The sequence below is a fragment of the Neomonachus schauinslandi genome, chromosome 5, assembly GCF_002201575.2.
Source record: "Neomonachus schauinslandi chromosome 5, ASM220157v2, whole genome shotgun sequence".
NCBI classification, from domain to species: domain Eukaryota; kingdom Metazoa; phylum Chordata; class Mammalia; order Carnivora; family Phocidae; genus Neomonachus; species Neomonachus schauinslandi.
Window position 1 is genome coordinate 166,888,859 of NC_058407.1, and position 13,438 is coordinate 166,902,296.

General features: G+C 51.9%; 1 protein-coding gene across 1 annotated transcript; it reads left to right on the forward strand.

Annotated features, from left to right (window-relative positions):
• The first annotated feature begins 1,842 nt into the window (after nucleotides 1–1,842).
• CLDN3 (claudin 3) lies at nucleotides 1,843–3,263 on the forward strand. The gene has a single exon (XM_021700542.1). The coding sequence runs from the start codon at nucleotides 2,207–2,209 to the stop codon at nucleotides 2,861–2,863; it is 657 nt and encodes a 218-aa protein (XP_021556217.1). The 5' UTR covers nucleotides 1,843–2,206; the 3' UTR covers nucleotides 2,864–3,263.
• The last annotated feature ends 10,175 nt before the right edge of the window (nucleotides 3,264–13,438 follow it).

Sequence of the window (13,438 nt, forward strand, 5' to 3'; positions counted from 1 at the left end):
GCTCTTCTGACTGAGCCAGCCAGACACCCTGAAATAATATTTTTTAAAAAGTCTATGAAGTGTTGCTACTCTGAAAGAGATCCGCTATTGCTTCATGTTGATACTTAAACTGTATCTTCCCAATGCACTTGATTGGTTCCTCGTGCAATATTTACTATTCTGCTTTTGTAGCTGCTTTAAGCAGGGACTTCCAGGAAGCATCCATGAGTCCAGGTTTGCCTTCATAGGGAGAAACTTTTCTTCCCTAAATTGGAGTAAGTGCCAATAAACATTTTCAGTCGGCTACCTTCAGACCAAGGGTCCCGGTTTAGAACCAACATACAGTTTGAAATTGTCATGTTATTTTTGATTCTGTACTTGCCTATCAATCTTTCGTAAAAACAATGTACCCAATAAGGTGATGCTGGCTCAACACTTCAAGACGACCTCCGAAGCTCATAACCTTGAGAAGATACAGACTTCAGATGGGAAGTACCTGAGAGTTCCCCCTCCTTACTCTCCTTGTTACTCAAATGTGGCCCTAAGTGGTTTCCAATTGCTATGCACTTTCCTTCCAGTGTGGTCCTTTCCAGGCACTGAGGGACAAAACCACTCTATACAAAATACCTAACTCTTGATCAGCGATGCTTTCAAGGAAAGATCTTGATCTCAACGAAGGAAATGTGAAAATTAATGAAGGGAAACCTCACTGAAGCGGACCTGGGATGCTGGAAAAGGAGGCTGGTAGGGGAGCCTACTACTCCATGTCAATTACAGGAAGAATTGTCAATTATAGACCCCAACAGAAGAATCTCAACAGGACAGAATCATCAGTTATAAGTCCCCAAACGGAAAGATGTACATATGGCACCTTCTATAAGAAATCGACCACCTCTGCCACTCAGCTAATGAGAAAACCTCATTACCCTGAACTCTTACTTCTGGACTTTTGTTCAAAACAAGCCCCCCCCCCCATTTCCTTCTTCTTCTTCTCCATAAAATAATGTTCCTCTCCTTTGTTTGTTGGACTTACCTACGGTTTTGCTGCAGCTTGCTCGTCCTGGGTTGTAATTCTCTGCTTTTCCCGGAATAAACCCATTTTTGCTGGTAAAATAACTGGCAGTCTTACTTTTCAGGTTAATAGGAGCAAGGGCTTTGCAAATAACATCTCTGACTTTCCACTTTCGCCTAGATCAAACCTTTCACCACCATTTCATTAAGGTGGGTCACGGCACTCACTCGGGCCCAGAGGTAGGGAGGACAAGGCTGTGCAGAAGGCGGGGAACCAATGAGGAGGAGGGACTTCTGGAAGGGGAGAGCAGCTCTGCTAGAAGGTATCCAGGATCACTGGAGGAGTAAGAGCTAAGGGACCTGCAGTGGGGCTGGAAGTGAATTTGAGTTCAGCAACTGCTTTGGGGCATCTTCTCGGTGCCTTTGGTGGGGAGAGGCGGGTTCCTGGCTTCTGAGCGCAGACCTCCAGGGCCTGGATCAAGCCCGGATTGTGCGCCAGCCAGGGCCAGAGGAACCGAGGAGCAGGTGCGCAGCTCCCGGGGCAGCCGCCCTCTCCGGAAAACAGCCCCGGTCACGCCCACCCTGGGTCCTTCCAGGCCCCATGGATCCCGGCCAGCTGGCAGAGACCCCCTTCCCCACGCCGCCTGTGCCAATGGCGCCAAAAATGTGGGGAGGTCGGGGGGTGTCAAGCAGATCGTGATTTGTACCGCAACCCCTGCCAACCCCGGAGACTTAGCTTGGGAACAGGCGGGGACGAGGAGCGAGGGGCGGGGTGGCAGGCCTCGGCCCCGCCCTCTCTTGGCACCCCACCCACCCCCCCCCACCCCGAGTTTGCGCCACTCCCGGCAAAGTCCTCCCTCCCCCGGCGCTCGGTGAAGGTGGGAAGAGGGGCCACGTCACTGTCCCCAGGCCGGGGGAACCGCGGCTCCGCCCCTCCCACCCCCCGCCAGAGCGCTGGGCACGGATCTAAGACTCACCGGCCCCGGTCCAGGGCCAGCCCAGTCGCCGCCGCCCGCGCACAAAGCCACAGGCAGGTGCAGGCGCTGCCGAGGCGCGAGCGGGCAGAGCCGAGCCGTTAGCGCGCGCCGTCCGTGCGTCCGTCCGCTGAGGCATCCGTCCGTCGGCGCGCCCAGCTCCCGCCCAGGCCCAGCGGCCACGGCCCCTCGTCGTCCCGCACCCTGAGCCGCCCGGCGGAGCCGGCTTTGGCGCGGCAGCCATGTCCATGGGCCTGGAGATCGCCGGCACCTCGCTGGCCGTGCTGGGCTGGCTGAGCACCATCGTGTGCTGCGCGCTGCCCATGTGGCGCGTGACGGCCTTCATCGGCAGCAGCATCATCACGGCGCAGATCACCTGGGAGGGCCTGTGGATGAACTGCGTGGTGCAGAGCACCGGCCAGATGCAGTGCAAGGTGTACGACTCGCTGCTGGCGCTGCCGCAGGACCTGCAGGCGGCCCGCGCCCTCATCGTCGTGTCCATCCTGCTGGCCGCCTTCGGGCTCCTCGTGGCGCTGGTGGGCGCCCAGTGCACCAACTGCGTGCAGGACGACACGGCCAAGGCCAAGATCACCATCGTGGCGGGAGTGCTCTTCCTGTTGGCCGCCGTGCTCACCCTGGTGCCGGTGTCCTGGTCGGCCAACACCATCATCCGGGACTTCTACAACCCGCTGGTGCCCGACGCGCAGAAGCGCGAGATGGGCGCCGGCCTGTACGTGGGCTGGGCGGCCGCGGCGCTGCAGCTGCTCGGGGGCGCGCTGCTCTGTTGCTCCTGCCCGCCGCGCGAGAAGAAGTACGCGCCCGCCAAGATCGTCTACTCGGCGCCGCGCTCCGCCGGCCCGGGCACCAGCACAGCCTACGACCGCAAGGACTACGTCTGAGGGGCAGCCGCGGGGACAGCCCAGCACCCCTCGGGCTGGAGCGCCCACCAGTCCGGCGTGCGGCCTCCCATCGGAGACCAGCCCACCCCGCACGCTGGGAGCTCTCTCACTGGACTGGGAGGGACCAACCCGGCGGCCCCTTCCCCAGCTGCACGCCCCCCGCTGCCCCCCAGCCCCCGGGCCGGCGAGCGGGAGCACGGCGCGGGGGACCAGCCCGCACGGACAGTGAAACCTTGCTCCTCCGGAGCGCGGGGCTGCGGTGGCCGCCGCTACTTGCCAGCCCCGTCGGGCCGCGGCCCCGAAGCCCGCGTTGGGCAGGGACCCGCAGTCTTGAAAATGGCCAGTTGATGTTTTTCAATAAAAGCCTTTCGTTTTGCATTTGCGGGCGCCTCCTTGTCCTGAGAGCCGACGGGCCTACGCCTCCCTGCAGAACACCCACCCCCGCCCCCCTCCTCCCTACCGCGCCGGCGTTGGCCTTGGCTGGATTCTGCTCTACCGCTGCTCGCTGCCCGGAATGAAGCTTAGAGAGGGTAGAGGTTGGGTAACCGAGGAAAGTGGGGCTGGAAACTGGGCTGGGCGCGCCCTAGGTGGCCATCTGGCCTACTCCCTGCGGATTCGGATGTTGAAGGCCCCGTCTGGAGAGGCGGGTATGGGCAGTAACGGCCTGCTCGGTGGACAGAGAGGCGTGGGGGAGGTGGGAGAAGCGGGGGGCGGGGGGGCTCTTCTCTAGCCTGTGCTATCCGGATATTGTACTCCTAGTCCTCCCCGGTATGGCTGCACAACGAATCTTCCCTGTGCGTATGAAAGAGCACATTCAGTGCCATGATTTCATATTGGGAAGAGGAGAACAAAAAGACCTATTGTTTTTGTAAAACACAGCATCAAAAGTAAAGCTGGGCAGAATATTCTCACCTGGAGGAGAGATGAGAGAGGGGCCTCATTTTCTTCCCGGGGCCCCCGACCAGGAGAGAGAAATGACTCCGGACCTCTGGTGACACTCTAGGGCTTGAGTTTAACAAGCCTTGGAAGCACTTGTCTCTCGGAGAAAGCTCAGGAGGGTCAGGCAGCAGGAAAGGGGGCCTGTGCCCCAGACCAGGAAAGAGAGATCCCCCAAGGCTGGACAGATAGCTAGGTGCAAGAGAGAATGGGATGAGGCACAGGGGCCCGGAGGAGGCCAAGTCATGGAGTCTCATGTGTGAAATTATGAACTCTGGACCTTATTCCGGTATTTTGGGAGTCAGGGAAGGACACACCTGGTCAGATTTATGCTCTAAAATATTGTCTCCCACAGGGCGCCTGGGTGGCTCAGTTGGTTAAGCGACTGCCTTCGGCTCAGGTCATGATCCTGGAGTCCCGGGATCGAGTCCCGCATCGGGCTCCCTGCTCCGCGGGGAGTCTGCTTCTCCCTCTGACCCTCCTCCCTCTCATGCTCTCTGTCTCTCATTCTCTCTCTCTCAAATAAATAAATAAATCTTTAAAATAAATAAATAAATAAAATAAAATAAAATATTGTCTCCCGCAGTCCCCTGGGGAAGTAGGATTCAAGGAGGGAGATGAAGGTGGGGATACCATCTAAGAGGCTCCACCTCTCATCCCTGCTGAAATGGTGCAGCCAGAAAGAAGGCAGGGGCAGTGGACCCCCCCCCCCCAGCACGGCCTGATGGGGGCTGGGAGGAAGCAAGAAGAGCAGGGCTTGAGAAGCATTTGGATATGTGGGGTGAGGGAGAGGGGGAAAAAATTAAGATAACGCCAATTTTCTGTCCTAGGTCACTGATTGGATGCTGGTGCCATTCACCAAAATAGGAGACCAGGTTACTGGGGCAAGACGATGGGTTCAGTTTTGAGTACACAGTTTGGCAAGCGGGGGGGGGGGGGGGGGGCCCCGCGGGGAAGTCCCGGGAGCAGCAGGACATGTATAGAGACCTGGGACCCAGGAGCGGTAAACATGGCTGTTGTTAGCACACGGGTGGCATCCGAAACCAGGGAAGTAGATGAGGTCAGTTTAGAAACCTAAGAGAAAAAAGGGTCAAAAGACGGGCGTTGGCAAGGGTGTCCGAGGTTGCGGAAGTGGTCAGGCCAGACGAGCCCTAAGGAGTAGCCTGGGGATTCAAAGCAGCAAGGTGGTCCCTGGTGGCCTTGGCTAGAGGCGTGGGAGCAGACAGGCGAGTGGGAGATGAGAACTAAAATCAGAACATGTAGACCATGCATCCAAGAGCTTTGCCTATAAGGGGAGTTTCGGCCAAGTTAGCAAAATGACAGGGATCGAGGGTCAAAGGACAGGTATTTGGGCTTGGGAAGACTTGGGATTATTTCCAAATAGTTATTGTATCTCAAACTGCTTTGCCTGCAGCAAAGCTAAAGCGGAAGGTCCCAGTGGCCACCAGACTTTTCAGTAAAATGCTCCTCTCGGCTCCCCCAAAAGTCTCTAGTTAAAGAATACTGACGTGCTGTCACCCTTTATGACCCAAGGAAGAAGAAGGAGGTTACGGCTTTCGGTCATTCTCTGTAAGATTCCAGGAAAGGACGAGGGGTTGGGATTGGGGTTGCGGTCCTGATTAGTCTTTGGGGAACCACTCTTCTAGCCTGGGGTGGGGCGTAGGAAAGGGGGAGAGTGACACTGAGTATGAAGGGGAGGGGATGAGTGATGGAGACGCCTCCTAGGGAGAGCTGGAGAGAGGGGGTGTGGGCTCAGAAAAGCGAAAGGACTCAGTGGGGGCCTCAGTGAGGGGAGGGGCCCAACAAGAGGGAGGGGGCTCAGTGAAGGGGAGGGGCTCAGTGGGGGAAGGGTCAGAGAGGGAGGAGCTTCAGCAATAGGAGGTGAGAGGGAGGGAACTGAGAGGAGAAGTTTCTCTGGGCCTGTCTGGGATGGAATTCGGGGCTAGGGAGGTCAGAAGGGCTAAGGGGATTGCATCTGCCTTAAACCTCCACAGTCTCTGGCCATGGGAGTGCCAGGGGGGTGTCAGATTGGGCCAAGTCAGAACTGAGGGGCACGGAGTGGCTTCTTTGTCCCAGAGAGCCCTGCAGGTGGGAGCAAGGTTATTCATTTACCACCAGCTTCCAGAAGGCAGCCTGAGCATAAGGCCTCCTCGCCACACTAGGACAGAGTTGCAGCCTGGGGCCCGCAGCCAGCCTGCCCACTGCAGCCCACCCCCAAGACCCCCCAGCCAGAGGACTGTGGCAGAGAAGGGAGACAGATCCTTGGGTGGGGGGCCCTCAGCCCCTCCCCTGGCTCCCTGGTCTCTTCCCAAGCCTGGGCTCCCCTGGGACCTCCTGGGTGTAGTGAGGTATCCTTCCCCGTCCAACGCTCCCCCAACCACACACACACACACACACACACACACCCTTGCCTGGCTTTGGGGTCTGTCCTAACTCAACCTGTTCTTATGCTTTGGGGAGTTTAGGGCCTAAAAGGGGTGGTGGCACTCGCGGGGTACAGACCGGGGTACAGACCGCAAGCTGGGGGAGTCTCACAGGAGGGAGCCAGGAAAGCTTCTGCAGGCCAGAGGAGAGACTGGGAGTCAGTGGTTTCTAGATCCCTTCCTTTTCCTGGGTGCCTCTGAGCACTTGCCTTCCCCTTCTGGGCCTCAGGGTCTCCACCATTTCAACAAGGGGTTGAACCAGATGACCCATGAGGGATCCCTCTAATTTGCCTTTTCCACCCCCATGTTTATCCTTATCACCCCCTGCTGAAGAAAATTAGAACCAAACCGCCCGGGTGAGCAGGGCAGTTCACTCCTCTGAGCCTCTGAGCCTCGGCTTCCTCATCCACAAAATGGGTATGATAATAGCATCAGGCTGTGTGGAGGATTCGCTGAGCCATCCTCGGGGTCCTCACCCCATCACTGCACTATGTTGCTTTGTTTCTTGTCAGACCTCTCCAGCAGGAGGTCATCCCCCAAGGTCAGGGGAACAGTCCTGCGCTTCTGTCTGTCTGCAGCACCCAGCTCAGGCCAGCACCCACTTGTGGAAAGAAGGCCTGCCTGCCCAAGGCTAGGTACATGAGAGGACTTCAATTACCGTGAGTTGGTACTGTTAATGTTTTGGTTTCTAAAGCCAGGCAGGGGCCTGGAAACGTGAGGGCAATGGCTGGGTCGTGAGAATCCCTTTTAAACAATCCCAAGCATTTTTTGTCATCTGGTCTTGGCTTCTTCAAAATCCACAGCCCTGGACACCCGCTGCCAGGCCCTGGGGTTCTGTCCCACTCCACCTGCTACTGTTGTGCTGCAGGCTGCCCTGTCCTTGCCACACCTGTCCCAGCATTTCCTCTCGCCGAGACCAAAAGCCAAGTGCTTTATCAAACAAACACAGCATTTATTGTCGGTCCCTCAAGGTCTGGGGCAGGCCTGGAAGAACAGACAGTACCTTCCTTCTCCCTCCCCTAGCAGGTCTCCACTAAAGGTCATCAGTGCCAAGACAAGTATGCTCTGCAGGGCAGGTGAAGAGAGCAAGCTCTGGTGCTGGCTGAGCGACCTTGGGCAAGCCACCGGCCACATCTCACTCTCATCTGCACAAGAGGTGATATGGTCACTGCTCCACGTGATCCCCCCCAAAGAACCCTGCAAGGTAGGCCTTGCACGATGAGGCCACCAAGGCTCACAAGCTGATGGGACTGGGCTGCGGGCCCTGCCACGTCCTGCCAAGGACCAGCCCCTCACCTGTCAACCTGGTCATTTTCTAGATGTGTCCACCTGTCTTCTGCCCCACGTGCTGTCATGACTCCAACCAGGCCACCATCATCTTTCAGGAACAGCCTCAAGAGGGTCTCCTGCCTCCAGGCTCCCTCTCCGTACCCCCAACCCGGCTATGCCCCATTCCAGGCCACTCACCTCAGCATAGCTGAGTGACTACTCATGTGACAACGTCCTGAATCTGACCACTTTGGAAAATCCTTCCAGTCCCTTACCCCGCCCCCCCCAATATGGCTCTTAGGATCCCACCCAGACCCCATGGCATGCCTCAAGAGCCCCTCCAGGGGCAGAGCCGTGATCACCTCCATATTGTCTCCTCTCCTCCCCACCCCAACCCCCAAGGCCCCTACTCGTCCGGACATCCTTCAGTTCTGCATAACCCTGCCCTCTTCGGACCCTGGGCCTCACCACAAGCTCTTCTCTGTTCTTGGCAATTTCCCCACCCTTACCTTACCCTTCTTGGCAAGCTTAGAGGTCATTTCGTGTCTTTGCTGAGGAAGCTTCCCTGACATCCCTGTTCCTACAGAGTGCTGTCCATCCAGGATGCCACCATGGCATTTGTCAGTCTGGGCCAGAATCCCTTCCTCCCTTTTAAACAATCCCAAGCATTTTTTGTCATCTGGTCATAACATAAGCATAATCAGAACAGTATGACCAGGGGGGCCTGGGTGGCTCAGTTGGTTAAGCATCCGACTCTTGATCTCAGTTCAGGTCTTGATCTCAGTGTTGTGAGTTCAAGCCCCACGTTGGGCTCCACACTTAAAATACACACACACCCCCAGTATGAACAAATGTTTCAGAACTACACTCCCAACAAAGAACACACACACACACACACAAAAAGACCCAAATGCATTGTCTTCTCAACAATTTCTCACTTCATTGACCATTTCTACTTGAAGACACTTTGGAGCGAGTAGTATGATCTCCCTTGAGCCTGATTCAACCCACTTGTTTTCCCGACTTTGTTTTAGAATGACTCTCTTCTGCATCTTCCAACCTGAGGTACAGAGACTCATCAAAACCAATGATACAGCCCTCCATGCACATGTTCACTTGCTCATAAAGCCACAGCTGAATCTGAGGTCTGTTTGCAAGGATCTGAAAATGAGCTACACCGGCACCTTCTGCACTTTGGGCACTGGCCACAACAGGCCATAGTGGAAGCTCATAAAGACCACGCTAACCCACATGCTACCTCCCAGAATAACCTCTTAGCTTGTCTTTCTCCTGCCCCTAAACCATCAGCTGCTAGGGAGGGGCCCTAAACACCCTGTTCACCTTTGTATGCTCCAAGCTTAGTCTAACACCAACATGGTGCTGATGCTCACTAAATGAGAGACAAGGTTCACATCCAGGGTGCCAAAAGAACAAAGTTGAAGGACCCACGCTTGTAGATTTCAAACCATATCACAAGGCTATAGTCATCAAAACAGCATGGTACTGGCATAAACACAGACAAATAGACCAATGAAACAGAATTAGAGAACCCAGAAATGAACTGTCACGTATGTGGTCAAATGATTTCCACAAGGGTGCCAAGAACACTTAATGGAGAAAGAACAGTCTAGTCTCTTCCACAAGAGGTGCAAGGAAAACTGGATATCCACACACAGAAGATGAAGCTAAGCCTTTATATAATGCCATATACAAAAATTAACACAAAATAGATCAAAAACCTACACATAAGAGCTAAGCCTATTTGGGGCCCCTGCGTGGCACAGTCGGTTAAGCATCCGACTCTTGGTTTTGGCTCAGGTCATGATCTCAGGGTCAGGAGGTCGAGCCCTGCCTTGGGCTCTGTGCTCCGCTTAAGACTCTCTCTCCCTCTCCCTCCGCCCCTCCCCCTTGCTCTCTCTCTAAAATAAATAAGATCTAGGAAAAAAAAAAAACAGGGGCGCCTCTGTGGCTCAGTCAGTTAAGCGTCTGCCTTCTGCTCAGGTCATGATCTCAGGGTCCTGGGATTGAGCCCCACATAGTGCTCTCTGCTCTGCTTCTCCCTCTCCCTCTGCCCCTCCCCCCACTCGTGTGCGCTCTCTCTCTCTCTCTCAAATAAAATCTTAAAAAAAAAAGAGTTAATCCTATAAAACTCTTAGAAGAAAACATACTGCAAAAGCTTCACAACATTGGATTTGGCACCAATATCTTGGCTATAACACCAAAGGCACTGGTAACAAAAGCAAAACAAAAAAATAGACAAATTGGACCTGATGAAAATTTAAAACTTTGTGCATCAAAGGATACTATAAACAGAGCGAAAAAACAACCCACAAGATAGGAGAAGATATTTGCAAATCATATAGCTGCTAAGGGATTAATATCCAAAGTATATAGAGAACTCCTAAAACTCAACACCAATTACCAATTCAAAAACAGGCAAAGGATTTGGATAGATGTTTCTCCAAAGAAGATATAAGAATGGCCAATAAGCACATACGAAAAGATGCTCACCATCACTAATCATTAGGGAAATGCAAATCAAAGACCACAATGAGATACCACTTCACCCCCATTAAGATGGCTACCATAGGGGCACCTGAGTGGCTCAGTATGTTAAGCATCTGACTTTAGATTTCAGCTCAGGTCTTGATCTCAGGGTCATGAGATTAAAAAAAAAAAAAAAGATGGCTACTATAGAAAGAGAAGAAGGAAGGAAGAAAAATTAAAGAAATAATAATAAGATAAACATTTTATTAAAACATTAAACATTTTATTAAAACATTAAAAATAGAGGGACACCTGGGTGGCTCAGTCGTTGGGCATCTGCCTTCAGCTTGGGTCATGATCCCAGGGTCCTGGGATCGAGTCCTGCATCGGGCTCCTTGCTTGGCGGGAAGCCTGCTTCTCCCTCTCCCATTCCCCCTGCTTGTGTTCCCTCTCTCGCTGTCTCTGTCAAATAAATAAATAAAATCTTAAAAAAAAAATAAAAATAGAACTATCGTGTGATCAAACAATTCCACTTCTGGGTATATGCCTAAAAGAATTGAAAACAGGCTCTCAAAGACATATTGCATACCCATGTTCATGGCACTGTTCACAATAGCCAAGCAGTGGAAGCAATGCAAATGTCCATCTATGGGTAAATGGAGAGCAAAATGTGGTCTATTCACGCAATGGAATGTGATTCAGCCTTAAAAAAGAAATTCTGACACCTGCTACACCACGGATGAACCTTGAGGACATTATGCTCAGTGAAATAAACCAGTCACAAAAAGGCAAATACTGTATCATTCTACTTACATGAGGCATCTAGAATAGTCAAATTCATAAAAACAGAAAGTAGAATGGTGATTACCAAAGGCAGGGAGAAGGGGAGAAGAGGGAGATAGGAGATATTATTTAAGGAGTATAGAGTTTCAGACTTACAAGATGAAAAAGTTCTGGATATAGGGGCACCTGGGTGGCGCAGCCGTTAAGCGTCTGCCTTCAGCTCAGGTCATGATCCCAGGGTCCTGGGATCGAGCCCCGCATCGCATCGGGCTCCCTGCTCAGCGGGAAGCCTGCTTCTCCCTCTCCCACTCCCCCTGCTTGTGTTCCCTCTCTTGCTGTCTCTCTCTGTCAAATAAATAAAATCTTTAAAAAAAAAAAGTTCTGGATATATGTTTCACAACAATGTGAATACATTTACCACTATGGAATTGTAGGCTTAAAAATGGTTACGGTGGTAAAGTTTATGTTGTGTGTTTTTTTTTTTACCACAATTTAAATTTTTTTTTTAATTTTTTTTAAGATTTTTTTATTTATTTGCGAGAGAGAATGAGAGACAGAGAGCATGAGAGGGAGGAGGGTCAGAGGGAGAAGCAGACTCCCTGCTGAGCAGGGAGCCCGATGCGGGACTCGATCCCGGGACTCCAGGATCACGACCCGAGCCGAAGGCAGTCGCCCAAACAACTGAGCCACCCAGGCGCCCCCAATTTAAAATTTTTATGTAGAGGGGAAAAATAAATTTCAAACTTAAGCATGAAAAATATTTGTATCATATATAACAGAAAAATGGTTACTATACCTAATATAAAAAGAGTTCCTGCAAATCAATAGAAGAGAGTATGATAATCGAATAGAATAATTGGCAAAGGAGAAGAAGTAATTACAAAAAGAAGGTCATGATCTCAGGGTCCTGGGATCGAGCCCCGCATCGCATCGGGCTCCCTGCTCCGCGGGAAGCCTGCTTCTCCCTCTCCCGCTCCCCCTGCTTGTGTTCCTGCTCTCGCTATGTCTCTCTCTGTCAAATAAATAAATAAAATCTTTAAAAAAAAAAAGAAAAGAAAAGAAAAGAAACTAACAAACCAGGAGCTAGGAGACACAAACAGCTCAGCATCTCCCTCTTGAAGGCAAGATCGATATAGTCTGTAAAAGTCAGACTCCAAGAGGCACAGAGAAGACCAGAGAAGGGAACTAGGAACAATAACCAGCACTTTGACGGTATTCCATCTGAGAGAAAGGAATAATAGCTAATAACTTTTAAGCTCAGGTGTTGACGGAATAGTGGTATTATCATCATCATCCCCATTTTATAGACAGGAAAACCGAGGCATAGAAGTGTTACACTGTTTGCCCAAAGTTCACACGGGGGATCTGGGATTTGAACCCAGACAGTCTGGCCTGCTAGAGCCCAGGTTGCACGCCCTGCCTCTCGTTTGCCCTCTCCCCACCTGGGGAAGCATATATTGATACAACTGTTTTTTGTTTTTTTTTTTTTAAGATTTTATTTATTTATTTGACACAGAGAGAGAAAGAGAGAGAGATCACAAGCGGCTGGGGGGGGCAGAGGGAGAGGGAGAAGCAGGCTCTCGGCCCAGCAGGGAGCCTGATGCGGGTCTTGATCCCAGGACCCTGGGATCATGACCTGAGCCGAAGGCAGACACTTAACCCACTGAGCCACCCAGGCGCCCCTGATACAACTGTTTTAAAGGGCAATTTGACCATTTCTATAAAATAAATAAAATAAAAGTCCCTTATAAAGATACTCTGAGACCCAGCAATTCCACTTCCAGATAACTTTGTTCTGAAATACAGAGCATGCAAGGATATGTGATATTCATTTTATGCAGCCACAGGTTAAGCGGAATACACCCCACCCCCAGCTCTGGGGATAATTCCCAATTAGACTAAGCCAATCGTCGGGGGGAGGGGGTTGATCTCTTTCACTCTGCGGTGACTGGTTGACAGTGGGCATGTGACAGTTGCAGCCAATGAGACAGGAGGGAAGATCTTGGGGGGTGGGCAACAGGGATAGGCTTCTACATTTTCCTGGACTTTCCTTGGATGGGTCATGGTATCTGGAATTCTATCGCCAACTGGAACCCCAAAGAGAATGAGCCGGCGGATGAGGCCAGTGATGAGGACATCAGTCTGGAGAGGTGGAACCGGGAGCCCCGGAAACATTTTCTACCCAGTAGTAACTGTCTGCTCCCTGGGTCCTCACCGTCCTTAGATCTCGGGGATTGTGGGAGATGCAGCTTTTCTTATTGCTTAAGCCAGTTTGACTTGGGGTTTCCAACCAAAGATGTCCTAGCCAGTACAACTGGGCTGCCGTTTACAAAAAAAAAAAAAAAAAATCAAGTACAATAGCTCTTGTGAAGTAGTCTTGCAGAAAAATAAACAAACAAAACCTGAATCCAATCAATTTTCTAGACCCGCTATCAATTTACAGGATATGAAAAGGAGGGAGGAACACAGTGATACAGAACAGAGTCAGCAGAACAGCAACTGGGTGCTTCCGTGACAAAAAAAAAAAAATACATTTGTTTTCAAGGAAAGAAACGGAGATGTAGGAGAATCTATAGATCAAAAGAGACTTAAAAAATATATCAACCCATCACAGTTGTGGCCATTCATCGGTTCCTGATTCAGACTCAAAGTTGATGGCATTTATGAGACAGTTCGA